The 14,676-nt window shown below is 43.7% G+C and overlaps 1 protein-coding gene and 1 pseudogene across 1 annotated transcript in view; both read left to right on the top strand.

Moving 5' to 3' along the window:
- SLC22A14 (solute carrier family 22 member 14) overlaps nt 1–14,676 on the top strand; it is a 28,064-nt gene that overhangs the window by 1,242 nt on the left and 12,146 nt on the right. The window contains exons 2-5 of the mRNA XM_032649016.1: nt 11,094–11,609; nt 12,325–12,428; nt 12,651–12,805; nt 13,702–13,870. Of these exons, the coding sequence (XP_032504907.1) occupies nt 11,094–11,609; nt 12,325–12,428; nt 12,651–12,805; nt 13,702–13,870 (944 nt within the window). The remainder of the gene's footprint in view (nt 1–11,093; nt 11,610–12,324; nt 12,429–12,650; nt 12,806–13,701; nt 13,871–14,676) is intronic.
- LOC116762241 lies at nt 1,523–2,095 on the top strand (annotated as a pseudogene).

Below are 14,676 nucleotides of genomic sequence, written 5' to 3'. Positions count from 1 at the left end.
ATTCAGGTGATGCTGTGGGGGACACTGAAGGGGACCCTGCCCGGGAAGCTGGCTCCAGGCCCAAAAGCCAAATCTCTCTGAGCAAAGCAAAGGTTCCCTCCTTCCCTCTCTCCCTCCCTCCCTTCTTCCTTCCCTCTCTCTCTCCCTCTCTGCCTGGGAAGTCTCTTCTGTCCTGTGACACCTCCTCCAAACTTACACACATACACACTGTACTAGTTTTCTGTTGCTGCTGTAACATATTGTCACAAACTTAGCGGCTTTAAGCAACACAGATTTATTATCTTATAGTCCTGCAGGTCAGAAGGCCAAAATGGGTCTCACTAAGCTAAAATCAGCTGTCGTCGGGGAATTTATTTCCTTGCCTGTTCCAGCCTCCAAAGGCTGCCCACAATTCCTTAGCTCACAGTTCCTTGTGTCTTCAAAGCCAGCAACGGCTGGTCAAGTCTTAAGAGATGTAACTGAAATTTATGCATTTTCATTGCTGTATTGCATTCCACTAGATAAATATACCACAGTTTATCCATTCCTCTGCTGAAGGAGCATTTGAGCTCTTTTTTTTTTTTCTTTTCTTCACATTTGAGGTGTGTTGTCGTGAATGTTTTGGTACTCTTCTTGGATCATAGGTACAAATGTTTGCCCAGAGTATGTAACTGGGAGTAGAATTGCTGGGTCATAATGTGTGGGGATATTCAGCTCTATAAGACAATGCCAAATTGTTTTCCAAAGTGGAACTATGAATAATCCTGCCAGAAATGTATAGAAGATAGATACTGGGTATTGTCAGATTTCTTAAGTTTTCTTAAGCAAATGAGTGTAAATTATGGTCTTGACTTGCATTTCCCTCATTATTAAAGAGGTTGAACATCTCTTCGTATGTTTATTTAAATTTCCTCTTCTTGCAATGCCCATTCATATCTTTTGTCATTTTTCTGTTGTCTTTTTATTATTGATCTGTGGCTTCTTTACATATTCTTGATCTTTTTTCTCCCCAGTAATACAAGTTTTTCAATATATTCTCCCAGTTGTGTTTATTTTAACTCTATGATTTTCATTTTTGAGTAGTCAAATTTATAATCAAAAAATTTTTTTTAATTTATTTTTTGGCTGTGCTGGGTCTTCGTTGCTGTGTGCGGGCTTTCTCTAGTTGCAGCGAGCGGGGGCTACTCCTTGTGGTACGCAGGCTTCTCATTGCAGTGGCTTCTCTTGTTGCGGAGCACGGGCTCTAGGCGCGCAGGCTTCAGTAGTTGTGGCACGCAGGCTTCAGTAGTTGTGGCTCTCGGGCTCTAGAGCGCAGGCTCAGTAGTTGTGGTGCACGGGCTTAGTTGCTCCACGGCATGTGGGATCTTCCCAGACCAGGGCTCGAACCCGTGTCCCTCACATTGGCAGGCAGATTCTTAATCACTGAGCCGCCAGGGAAGCCCTATTTTATGGTTAGCATAGAATAGCATAGCTTTTGTGTCCTGATTAAGAAATCCTTTTCTGGTTCACCCTGCTCCCTCTCGTGCTCACATTCTGCCCTGCCATGCCCTGCTCTCAGCAAACAAGTCGTCTCCCCCAGCAAGGTGGCCCAGCTTGCAGAGGAGGGCGGCATACCGCTCCACTTTGCCCAGCTCTCGGAGCACACCACCGCCCAGACCAAGGGGACTACATGCACCGCAGGCTCTGACCTGTACACTGCCTGTGATTGCACAGTACCACCTATGGAGAAAGCCCTTGTGAAAACCAACATTCAGGTACCTCTTCCTTCTGGGTGCTATGGGAGAGTAGCTCCATGTTCTAGCTTGGCTGTAAAACATTTCATAGATGTAGAAGCTGGTGTCATAGATGAAGACTGTAGAGGAAATGTTGGTATTGTACTATTTAATTGTGGCAAAGTTTGAAGTAAAAAGTGTGATAAAATTGCACAGCTCATTTGTGAACAGATTTTTTTTACCCAGAAATAGAGGAAGTTCAAGTTTTAGATGACACTGTAAGGGTTTCAGGAGGCTTTGGTTCTACTGGTAAGAATTTAAAATGTATGCCAAGAACAGAGAATGAGAAAATGTTCCTTGAAAAGAAAGACTTTGCTTAAAGTGAAAAAAAAAGAAAAAAGAAATCATTTTTCACGTAAAGTCAAAAATATATTCCAGTAAAAGGAACTAGACCTTAGATGCTAAGTCATGTTTGATTCCATTTAAATGACATTTTGTAAAAGGCAAAACTATAGAAACAGTGATTGCAAAAGATTGTGGAGTAGAAGGAGGAGAAACACAAGGGGATTTTAGGGGTAATGGAACCCCTCCACATCATGATTTTGGTGCTAGATATACTATTCTATACATTTGTCAAAACCCACAGAACTGTACACAACAAAGGGTGTATTTTACTGTACATCAAATAAAAAGTATATAAGAGTATATAAGAGTATATAAAAGTATATAAGAGTATACAAATATAAAATTGAAAGAAGGCTGGGACAGGGACTTCCCTGGTGGTCCAGTGGTAAAGAATCCAACTTCCAATGCAGGGGACACGGGTTCAATCCCTGGTCGGGGGAAAAAAAAATATATATATATATATATTTTTTCTAACAAAAGTTTTGTTCTTTAAATTTAGGTCCTTAATAGGGCTGAAATTTTTGTTTATGGTGTGAGACAGGAACCAATGTTAATTTTTTTCCATTTACTGACCTGTCATGCAAGTCTGTCTCTCATATATCCAGATTTGTTTGGGACTTCCCTGGTGGTCCAGTGGGTAAGACTCCATGCTCCCAGTGCAGGGGGTCCGGGTTTGAGCCCTGGTCGGGGAACTAGATCCCTCATGCGTGCCGCAACTAAGAGTTCGCATGCCACAACTAAGAAGCCTGCATGCCGCAACTGAAGATCCCATGTGCTGCAACTAACTAAGACCCGGTGCAGCCAAAATAAATAAAATAAAATAAATATTTTTAAAAATTGTTTGCATAAATCTATTTCTGGGCTATTTAGCTATTCCTGCACTGAGACCACCTTGTCTTTAATGAATATAACTTTATAATAGATTCTGAGGTTTGACAGGACAAATCATTCCTCCTTATTATTCTTCAGAATTGTCTTAGGTATTCATGCCCTTTGTTCTTCCATAGTAATTTTAGAGTTATCTTGACAAATTTCACAAAAAAATACCTTTTGGATTTTGACTGGATTTGTACTGAATCTACAGATCAACATGGGGAAAAATTGACAACTTTTATTCATGACTATTAGATATCTCTCCATTAATTTTTCTTTTTAACATATTTCTGTAAGTTTTATAATTATTTTACACACAGGTCTTGCACTTTTTTTTTTTTTTTTTTTTGCCCTGCTGCGTGGCTTGTGGGATCTTAGTTCCCTGACCAGGGATTGAAACCCAGCCCACAGCAGTGAAGGTGCCGAATTCTAACCACTGGACCTCCAGGGAATACCCTTGCACATATTTTTAAAACATTTTTTATTGTGGTAAAATATACCTAATATAAAATTGATCATTTGAAACATTAAAAAATTTAGCAAAGGTAAATGTAAAATTGACATACAAAATTGTAAGATATGCAAAGTGTACATTGTAGTTCTTTGATATACATATATATTACAAAAGGACTCCCTTCATCTAGTTAATTCACACATCTGTCACCTCACATATTTATCTTTTTGTGTGTGTGTGTGAGAAACTTATGTTCTACTGTCTTAGCAAATTTCAATTATACAATATAGTGTTATCAACTATAGTCACCATGTTTTTACATTATATCCTCAGACCTTATTCCTCTTATAGTTGAAAGTAATTACCCTTTTACCAACCTCTTCCTATTTCCCCACCCACAGCCCTTGGAAACCACTTAAACTTTCTGTTTCCACTAGTTTTGACTTTAAAAAAAAATTCCACATATAAGTGATACCATACAGTATTTGTCCTTCTCTGGCTGTTCACTAGCATAATGCTCCCAAGATCCACCCCTGTTGTCACAAATGGCAGGATTTCCGTTTTTTCTTGTGGCTAAATAGTATTTCATTGTATATATAAATATATACCACATTTTCTCCATTCATCCGTTGATGGACACTTAATGTTGTTTCCGTATCTTGCTATTATTGTTTCCTGTTTCCTTTATTTCTGTCTTAACTTTACAATCTATTTATTTAGGTTTATATTATTTTGTTCTTTTTTCACTTCCTATGATGGGCATTTAGTTTATTAATTTTCAGTCTTTCTGATTTTCTATTATAAAGCAGGTAACACTATAAATTTCCCACAGAGTACCACTTTTTGTACCACCCATAGGTTTGATATGAGTGGTATAAGTTTTTATAGTTTTCACTTATAAGCATTTATAGTATCACTCGTTTATAAATATTTTAAAATTTTCATTATGATCTCTTTTTTGACTTCTGAGATAGTCACAAGTTTTATTAACTTAAAAATATATATTTATAAAACTTAATAAACTTTAGAAAAAATATGTGTATATTCCATGTTCATGGATTGAAAGACTCAATATTGTTGATAAGACATCAACGCTTCCCAAACTGACCTATAGATTCAATATAATCTCAATCAAAAGCACAGCAAGCTGTTTTGCAAATATCAACAAACTTATCCTAAAGTTCAAATGGAAACGCAGAAGACCTGGATATCCAACACAGTAGTGAAGAAAAACAAAGTTGGAGGCTTCACACTACCTGATTTTAAGACTTCCTATAAAGTCTTCCATAATCAAAATAGCATGGTATTGGCAAAAGGATAGACACAGAACCATGGAACAAAATAGAAAGTTCAGAAATAGACCCACATAAATATAGTCAACTGCAAAGAAGCAAAGGCAATTCAATGGAGAAAGGATAGTCTTTTCAACAATGGTACTGGAATAATTGGATGACCATATGCAAAAATTTAATGTAAAAAATGTAAACCCAGATCTTACACCCTTTACAAAAATTAACTCAAAATGGATCATAGACCTAAATGTAAAACACAAAACTATATAAAACTTCTAGAAGACAACATAGGAGAAAATCTAAGTGACCTTGGGTTTGGCAATGAATTTTTAGATATGACACCAAAAGCAAAATCTATGAAAGAAAAAAATTGATAAATTGGACTTTTTTTAAAAGTTTTATTTATTTTGTTTATTTTTGGCTGCGTCAGGTCTTAGTTGCGGCACGTGGACTTTTTGTTGTGGTGCACAGTCTTCTCTCTAGCCGTGGTGTGCAGGTTTTCTCTCTCTAGTTGTGGCGCGCAGGCTCCAGCGTGCGTTGGCTCTGTAGTTTGTGGCACGCAGTCTCAGTAGTTGCGGCACGCGGGCTTAGTTGCCCAGTGGCATGTGGGATCTTAGTTTCCCTGACCAGGGATCGAACTCGTGTCCCCTGCATTGTAAGGCGGATTCTTTACCACTGGACCACCAGGGAAGTCCCAAATTGGACTTCACTAAAGTAAAAAACTTCTGCTCTGCAAAAGATGCTGTTAAGAGAATAAAAAGGCAAGCCAGAGACTGGAGAAAATATTTGCAAAACATAGCTGATAAAAGACTTGTATCCAAAATATACAAATAACTCAAAACTCAACAGTAAGAAGGTAAACATCCCAATTTAGAAAACAGGCAAAAGATCTGAAGAGATAACTCACCAAAGAAGATATACAGATAGCAAATAAGCATATGAAAAGATGCTCAACATTATTTGTCATTAGGGAAGTGCAACTTAAAAGAACGAAAAACTAAATAAAAGAACTCATCTATTATTAAGGCTAAAATCAAATAAATTGGCAAGGATGCAGGACAACAAGAATTCTCATTCATTGCTGGTGGGAGTGCAAAATGGTATAGCCACTTTGGAAGACAGTTTCCAGTTTCTTACAAAGCTAAACATAGTTTTACCATATGACTCAACATTCGTGTTCCTAGGTATTACCCGACTGATTTGAAAACTGTATCCACACAAAAACCTGCACGCAAATGTTTATAGCAGCTTTATTCACAGCTGCCAAACACTGGAAGCAACCAAGATGTCCTTCAATAATTGATGAATGGATAAACAAACTCTAGTACGTGGTTACATTGAAAAATATTATTCTGTGATTTTTGAGAAACAAGCTATTAGGCCATGAAAAGATATGAATGGCCTTAAGTGTATACTGCTGAGTGAAAGAAGCCTGTCTGAAAAGGCTATATGGTGTATGATAAAGGTATATGACACTCCAGGCTTCCCTGGTGGCGCAGTGGTTGAGAGTCCGCCTGCCGATGCAGGGGACACGGGTTCGTGCCCCGGTCCGGGAGGATCCCACATGCCGCGGAGCAGCTGGGCCCGTGAGCCGTGGCCGCTGGGCCTGCACGTCCGGAGCCTGTGCTCCGCAACAGGAGAGGCCACAGCAGTGAAAGGCCCACGTACCAAAAAAAAAAAAAAAAAAAGAGGTATATGACATTCCAGAAAAAGAAAGATATAGTGTATAAAAGATCAGGGGTTGGGCTTCCCTGGTGGTGCAGTGGTTGAGAGTTCGCCTGCCGATGCAGGGGACATGGGTTCGTGCCCCGGTCCGGGCAGATCCCACATGCCACGGAGCAGCTGGGCCCATGAGCCATGGCTGCTGAACCTGCGTGTCCGGTTGAGAAGAGAGAGGAGGGTTTAATAGGTGGAGCACAGATTTTTTTGGGCAGTGAGACTTCTGTCTGATACTCTAATGGTGGATACATGACTCCACGCATTCGTCAAAACCCACAGGACTTTACAGCCCATAGAGTGGACCTTACCATGTACAAATTTTTAAAGAAAATCATTTAGGAGATAGAGGGTGGAATGCAGACTGTGATAAATGAATGTAACTGTATTACACATGTATGAAAAACATGGAATTTTAAATTATTAAGCTGTTAGTGACTTCTAATTTAATCTCACTGTAGTCAGAAGACAGGTCTATATGATGCCTATTCTTTGAAATTTGTCGTGAGAACTTCCCTGGCGGTACAGTGGTTCAGACTCCCTGCTTCCAATGCACGGGGTGTGGGTTCAATCCCTGGTTGGGGTACTAAGATCCCATATGCCGTGCAGTGCGGCCAAAAAGAAAAAAAGAAAATTTCTGTCAAGGCTTGCTTTATTGCCTAGTGTATGATAAAGTTTTGCAAATGCTCTGAGTAGGCTTGAGAAAAATGTGTATTCTCTAGTTGTTACATGCAGAATTTTAGAAATGGTCATTAATTTAGTCTTGTTAATTGTGTTATTAAAATTATCTTTGCTAAGTTTTCACATTTTGACCCCTTGAAAAGGTGCATTGAAATTTCTCATTATGGTATTAGAGCTATCAATTTCTCCTATGAGTTATACTCATTATTGTTTTATATATTTGAAGACATTTATTAGGGTCATATATATTTAATTTTTTGGTGTACTGAACCTTTTGTCTTTAGATAATGAATCTCTCTATTAATGATACTTTATGGGTTTTTGTTTTGTTTTGGTAATAGTATAGCTAAATCAGATTTCTTTTGGTTACTGTTTGCCTAATATAACTTTTTCCATCCTTTAACTCTCAGCCTTTTCATGTCCCTATGCTTTAAGTGTGCCTTCTTACAGAGTGACCAAGTTGTCATCAAAATCAAAACACTTGTGAGAGGGAAAGGGCACGCTATGAATAATTACACAAGCATAAAAGACATAAACTGGGTATGTTCTGGGAAATACTGGCCACCCTGTTTATTTATTTTTAAACATTTATTTATTTTTTTGGCTGTGCCAGGTCTTAATTGTGGCATGCGGGCTCTTTTAGTTGCAGCATGCAGGCTCTAGTTCCCTGACCAGGGATGGAACCTGGGCCCCATGCATTGGGAGTGTGGAGTCTTAACCACTGTACCACCAGGGAAGTCCCGGCCGACCTATTTAAAAACAGCATATTAATTTGACTTTTCAAAAGCTCAATCTAACTATCTCTTTTAACTAGTGATAATCAATATACTTTGATTCATTTTTCCAGTCACAATTACTGAAATCCACTTTTTCTACGTTTCCTTTTCTTCACTTTTTTGATTGAGGTCTTGTTTTTGTTTTTCTCTTTAGCCTACCTTTTTCCACTGCTGTTTTCTAGCTATATTATTGTAGTGGTTATCCTTAAAATTTTATCATGCAAATGTAACTTTGAGGGACTTCCCTGGTGGTCCAGTGGTTAAGACTTCGTGCTTCCACTGCAGGGAGCATGGGTTCGATCCTTGGTCAGGGAACTAAGATCCTGCAAGTCAGGCTGCGTGGTGTGACCAAAAAAAAACCAAAACGATAAAAGTAACTTTGAAATCTTGGTGTCTTTCTCCTACACCTTGAACAATAGAAAGATTTTAAGATACTTTGGCTCTCATCATCTCCATCCTGAAATATATTATTGCTGCCCACCATTTTATCTTTTTTTTTTTAACTCCACAATTGAACAGAGCTTTTATTATTTAATGCAATCAATATTTGGATTTGCTTACATGTTTACCATTTAGATTGCTCATCACTGCCTATCAGTTTGTCGTCTTGACATAATTTTCCTCCTCCTTATCCTCTTTTTTTTCCCCAATGGTTCCAGACCCATTTATTGATGAGTTCCTCTTTTATCCAGTTTCTGAACTCTTTTTTTCACTATACCGTATATTTCTGCTCCAAAACTTTTTTTTTTTTTTTTTTTGCCATGCTGCGAGGCTTGTGGGATCTTAGTACCCCAACCAGGGACTGAACCCGGGCCCCTGGCAGTGAAAGCTCAGAGTCCTAACCACTAGGCTGCCAGGGAATTCCCACCAAAACCATTCTTAATTGTTTGAATTTTGTATTATTTTAGGATTTTTCATTTTCATATACATTTTATTTTATTTTATTTGGAGCATACCCCTCCTTAACTTTTAGAAGTTCCATTAAATCAGATCTGTTGCTAACTCAATTTTTGACTATAACTCTCTTCATTTTACTCTAATTGACAGATAATTTTGCTGAGTAAGCAATTCTAGGTTGGCTGTTATTTCCTATCAACATGTTGAAGATACTCTTCACTCTCTTCTGGTTTCCTTGTTGCTTAACAACTTTTGGTTATTTCTTTAAAGAAAGAAAGGAAAAAGAAAATTTTAAAGTCTTAGAGTTAGGGCTTCCCTGGTGGCGCAGTGGTTGAGAGTCCGCCTGCTGATGCAGGGGACACGCCCTGGTCCGGGAAGATCCCATATGCCGCGGAGCGGCTGGGCCCGTGAGCCATGGCGGCTGAGCCTGCGCGTCCGGAGCCTGTGCTCTGCAACGGGAGAGGCCACAACAGTGAGAGGCCCGCGTACCGCAAAAAAAAAAAGTCTTAGAGTTAAACAATGAGTCTTCAACATTATAAAGCTATTTATAACAGTAATTAAAGTAGTGGTAACATTTTACCCTTATGAAAATGTCATAGACTTGAGATCACAACTTGGATCCTCAATGATTCAGGTGTTTTATCTTACAAGTATGGGTTTGGTCAGTTTTAAGATAAAATTCCTCCAAATATGTTGTCCACAACTTTTGTTTCTTAACAGAAGTCTGTAGACACGGCTCATTTGTCCATGATCTATCTTCTCTCTAGACGTTTTTGAAAATCTTTTCTTTGTCACTGGTGTTCTGCAGCTTTGTTACAGTGGGTTTCTCTTTTATTTATCCTGCTTGGGATACACTGTTTCCTGATTCTAAGGATTCATGTTTTTCAAATTTTAGAAAATAGATTGCTCTTATCTCCTTAAATATCGCTTCTCTCTTTCTCCCACTGGGCCTGCAACTAGATGAACGTTAAATCTTCTATCTTCTAATTCATCTTTGTGTCGAATCTATTTAGCCTTCCCTTTAGTGTGTTTATTTCAACAAGTTGTTATTCAATAGTTTTTATTTTTAGAAGTTGTGTCTTCCCTCCAAAGGTGTCTGCTTTTTGCCTCTGGTTATAAGTCCATTTCTGTAATTATAACTTCCATTTCTTACTCTCAGAATGACTTAACTTCTTATGGGTTAGATAATATTTGTTTTGAGCCCTTGGCTTGATCTTAATCTGTGAGAGCCTTGCAAGCTTAGTTTGGAGAAATTTTCCTTCAGAGAAGACCTGCATCTGCTTTTGCTGGTAGCCAAGGGGTGCCCCAACCCAGGACCTCTTCAGCCCCGCTTAGTTTCCCCACTTTGCTGCTGTTCCAAGGTAATATCCTTACAGTCAGTGTTGCTACCTCACTCCTCCGCTCCGCCTGCCATTCCAGCTTCGCTCTCTGTTGCTGTCTGTCACCCTACCATTTTGGTGCCCCATGGCACCAGCCCTGTCTTCTCATCTCTGTGATCAAGGCTTGCAGCCACCCACCTTGGCCTCAGTTCATGGCCACTTCAGAGCCAGATTTGTGTGTGTGTGTGTGTGTGTGTGTGTGTGTGTGTGTGTGTTTTGGTTTTTTAATTAATTTATTTTTGGCCGCATTGGGTCTTCGTTGCTGTGCACGGGCTTTATCTAGTTGCAGCGAGCAGGGGCTACTCTTCATTGCAGTGCGCGGGCTTCTCACTGCAGTGGCTTTTCTTGTTGCGGAGCACGGGCTCTAGGCGCACGGGCTTCAGTGGTTGTGGCTTGCGGCTCTAGAGTACAGGCTCAGTAGTTGTGGTGCACGGACTTAGCTGTTCCACGGCATGTGGGATCTTCCCAGACCAGGGCTCGAACCCGTGTCGCCTGCATTGGCAGGCGGATTCTTAACCACTTCACCACCAGGGAAGTCCCTGTTTTTTTTTTTTTTTTTAAGGAATGGTCCCTGGAGACCTCTCCTACCTTTTGCAAGACTGGTGGTGCCTCAGTGTGTGTGTAAACAAAGTTTCCATTGTGGGGAAGTTGCAGGAGAGCTCCTCAGAACTTAGTCATTCATGATAACAGAAGCAGAGCGTTTTCTAAAACATTAAAAAAATCTTAAGTGCTCTATACACATCAGGGATGGGTGGGCCAATGGGGGACAAATTAAGAAATTTCAGAAGCGAAGGAGGGAAGTACAGAGAACATCAAGGTTGGGATCCAAACTGTTTCAAGCCAGTTTCTGGCCAGTGCCTCCCACGCTGGTCTATGATATCTGAAAAGTGGTGTCAGTGAAGACTGAGCTGCATCCTCTCTTTGAACAGATGGCAAAGGAAAACAACTTCAAGGTAGAGTTCAAATCCCAGCATCATCTCAGGAGCTTCCACCAACATGGGGCAGCAGAAAGCCCCCGTTCCTGTTCTCTGGACATGCTATTACGCAGATTGAGGGCCATAGAAGCCAAGCAAGACGATAAGTTTACCACCATCGTGGATGCAGTAGGGGAGTTTGGCACATTCCAGCGGAGGCTGGTGGCCCTCATCTTCATTCCCAACATCCTGTCTACCTTCTTCTTGTTTGCTGACATCTTCATGTTCACACCACAGAAGCCCTATTGCAACACCAGCTGGATACTGGCAGTGGGCCCCAACCTGACGGAGTCTGAGCGGCTGAATCTGACCCTGCCCCGAGCACCCAATGGCAGTTTCCTGACTTGCCTCATGTACTTGCCTGTGGACTGGATTCTGGATTCTATCATCCATTTTGGGCTCAACCGCAGAGACTCATGTCAAGATGGGTGGATCTATCCTGAGATCAAGAAGCGATCACTGATCAATGAGGTATGCCTTGTCCAGAGTTGTCTGTAGCTAACCCAGGACCCCAGAGATTTGCCCTCACCCTCACTGAACAGGTGGGGAAACTGAGGCTCAGGGAGGGGAAGCAATTGGCCCAAGGTCAACCCGCAGAGGCAGGGCCAAGGCAGAAACAGGATTCCTGCTGCCCAGCCCTGGTCTTACAGGTCTTAGCCAGGAAGCTAGAGTAGATTGGGGACTAGGCGCAGATGTCAGGTGGCAGGGTTTGCCACCTGCCCAGGGAATTGCTTCTGTAGTTGTGGCTCTGCCCTCTGAAATCACAGAAATTAGGGAACTGGGGAAAGAAGCATCTTTGATCTGGTACCTCTTATGGAGTTTCTCAGCCTAAGCTGCTACCTGGGCCCTTCACAGCACAGACCTGCCCAGTTTGATTCTCTAGGGTGAGGCCTAGCATCTGTACTTGGAAGAGGGTCTTGGGTGATTCTAGCCTTTGCTCGGTTACCTCTTCACCCAGCCCCCTTCTTGGCCTGTGTCTCTGGTCCCTCTCTCCAGGCCTAACTCCTAGAGTCTGCCAGATGCAGGATGGGATGCAGAGGTAACAGAGCTGAGGCATGCTGCACACAGTTACCTGCCCCTGTCCCAGGCCCCTTCTGCCTAAAGGTCCACCCTGGGTGGAGGCTCAGTCTCAACCTAGAAGGCCCTGGATGGAGGCCTGTGGCCAATCCCTGCGTGGAACCCCCAGTTTGACTCGGTGTGTGGCAAGGAACCGCATCCGGAAATCGTGCAGAACGTGTACTTGGTGGGACTCTTGACAGGGTCTTTCCTCTTCGGGTTCATAACTGACAAGTAAGTCTTCCAGAGTTCCCTCTGGTCCCCGGGACACCCCTCCCTGCCTCCTCCTTGTGGCCATTCAGAGCTGAAGGGTCTCATTTTAGGGGAGGCAAGGGTAGGGGCCCTCCGGAGGCGAGTGTACGGCTCGGGGCCTGGTCTTGGTGCTGGGAGCGGGCTGGGGCCAGCTACCTAGGTCCATGCACTTGGCGCAGTCTCCCCTCCCTGCCACGCGCGCAGGCTGGGCCGCCACCCAAGCATCCTGCTGTCACTGCTGGGACTGATCATCTTCGGCCTCGGGACAGACTTTGTCAACAGCTTTCACCAATATCTGTTCTTCCGCTTTGGCGTGTCCCCAGCTGCGGTGGGCTACGCCATCAGCAGCGCGTCTTTAAGTGAGGTGGGGGGGTGGGGCGCGCGTGTACCTACTGGGAGCCCGCAGGACAGGGGGAGTTGTGGCCCAGTCAGGCAGGCTGTGGAGGCCTAGAGATGGCAGAGAGTCTGTGCCCACACTGCCCTTGCACTGTCATCCCCCTGGTACCCCACACATCCCCACTTCATACCCCTTGCTTCCCCCACCTGGGCCAGGTAGCTGCTAAGCCCTCTATATGTATTGCCTCCTTTCATCCTGGCAACTGTCTGTTCGGTAGGCACTAATCTATTATTCCTTTAGCTCAGGAGGATACTTGAGCCTCAGGAACTTAACCGACTTACTCAGGGTCACACGGCAGGTCAGTGAAGGAACTGGGATTCCACCCCAGGCCTGTGTGATGCAAAATTCCCAAGTGCCCGTACATTTATTCAGCCTCGCAGGAACCTGCTGGGAAACCCTGCTCCCGTTTCTCATTGAGAAATTTTCAGAGCCCAGCCAGAGGGAACTGGGTCCTCCACAAAGGCCGGGGTCTAGGTGGCCAAAACACTGATACACTAAGAACCAAGACAAGGACAGTGATGTCTCGCCTTGCCTGTGTCAGGCCACATGTGAGGTGCTGTACCCAGGGCCAGAGCTTCTCAATGACAGGCGTGTGGTCAGGGGGAGGTGTTCCAAGGGAACAGCCAAGTTGATGACAGACTGGAGACTATGTCTGTGGTTTGGAGCCCAGGCAAGTGTGCCCTGGGGGCGCAGAGGCACTATGCCTGGCTTTGAAGTGCTGTCTCTGGACCCGGATCCTGAGCAGGCAGAAGAAACCCAGTCCCTGAGCAGGGCTGGGGCATCTCAGAAGGCTGGGGGCAGGGGCAGTCCTGGGTACCCTGAGCTGATTATGATTTTGTCCTCTTGGCCTCTACACAGTCACTGAGTGGCTAGTGGGCATGCACCGGGCCCACGCCATCATCCTGGGACACAGCTTTTTTGCTATGGGGGTCATGTTCCTGACAGGACTTGCCTACAGCCTTCCCCACTGGCGGCTGCTGTTTCTGGTGAGTGGGGCACCTGTGTTCCCCTTCATCTCTTATATCTGGTGAGCAAACGAATACAGGGCATGCACAGGGGTGGGTCTGTTGGGCTGGAGGTTGAGGGGTGTGGAGGGTCCTTGAAGGGCTGGAGTGGGTGGGATTTTCCCTGGGAGAAAGTGTATGGGGAGCCAAGGGCAGAGCCTCTGGAACCCCAGCATTAACCGCATCAGAGGATATCCTCAAAGAGATGTCAGAGAGGTGGTCAGAAAACCAGAAGGAAAGGTGTTGAAAGCCAAGAGTTCGAGGACAAGGGAATGGTCAGGGTTGAAGGCAAGAAAGGTGAGGCTGGAGAAGGGTCTGTTGGCCTTAGTGACCTTGACGTGGCTTCCGCAGAGCGGCAGGAGGTTGAGGAGTGAGGAGGAACTGAAAAAATATATCCATCCAGGAGGTGACACTTTCCCAGTGTTGGGCTGAGGCAGGCAGGGGGAAAGTGAGGACGTCTGTGGGCAGCTAAGGCAGAGTCAGGGAAGGGTCTCTGATGTTTTTAATTGTAGGGGAGTCACAGACCTGAAAGACTGAAGCTATGAAGGGACAACTGATGGAGCAAAACTTGGAGGAGTAATGAGGAGGGACTGGGCACAAGAGCAAGATGGCACTGCTTACTATGGGCAGGTGGCAAAAGGAGAGGAACGGGGCTTCCCTGGTGGCGCAGTGGTTGAGAGTCCGCCTGCCGATGCAGGGGACACGGGTTCGTGCCCCGGCCTGGGAAGATCCCACATGCCGTGGAGCGTCTGGGCCCGTGAGCCATGGCCGCTGAGCCTGCGCGTCCGGAGCCTGTGCTCCGCAACGGGAGAGGCCACGACAGTGAGAG

Source organism: Phocoena sinus, chromosome 11 (genome assembly GCF_008692025.1).
Source record: "Phocoena sinus isolate mPhoSin1 chromosome 11, mPhoSin1.pri, whole genome shotgun sequence".
Lineage (NCBI taxonomy): Eukaryota > Metazoa > Chordata > Mammalia > Artiodactyla > Phocoenidae > Phocoena > Phocoena sinus.
The sequence above is the reverse complement of the archived record's forward strand: the minus strand, read 5'-3'. Positions and strand labels throughout refer to the sequence as shown.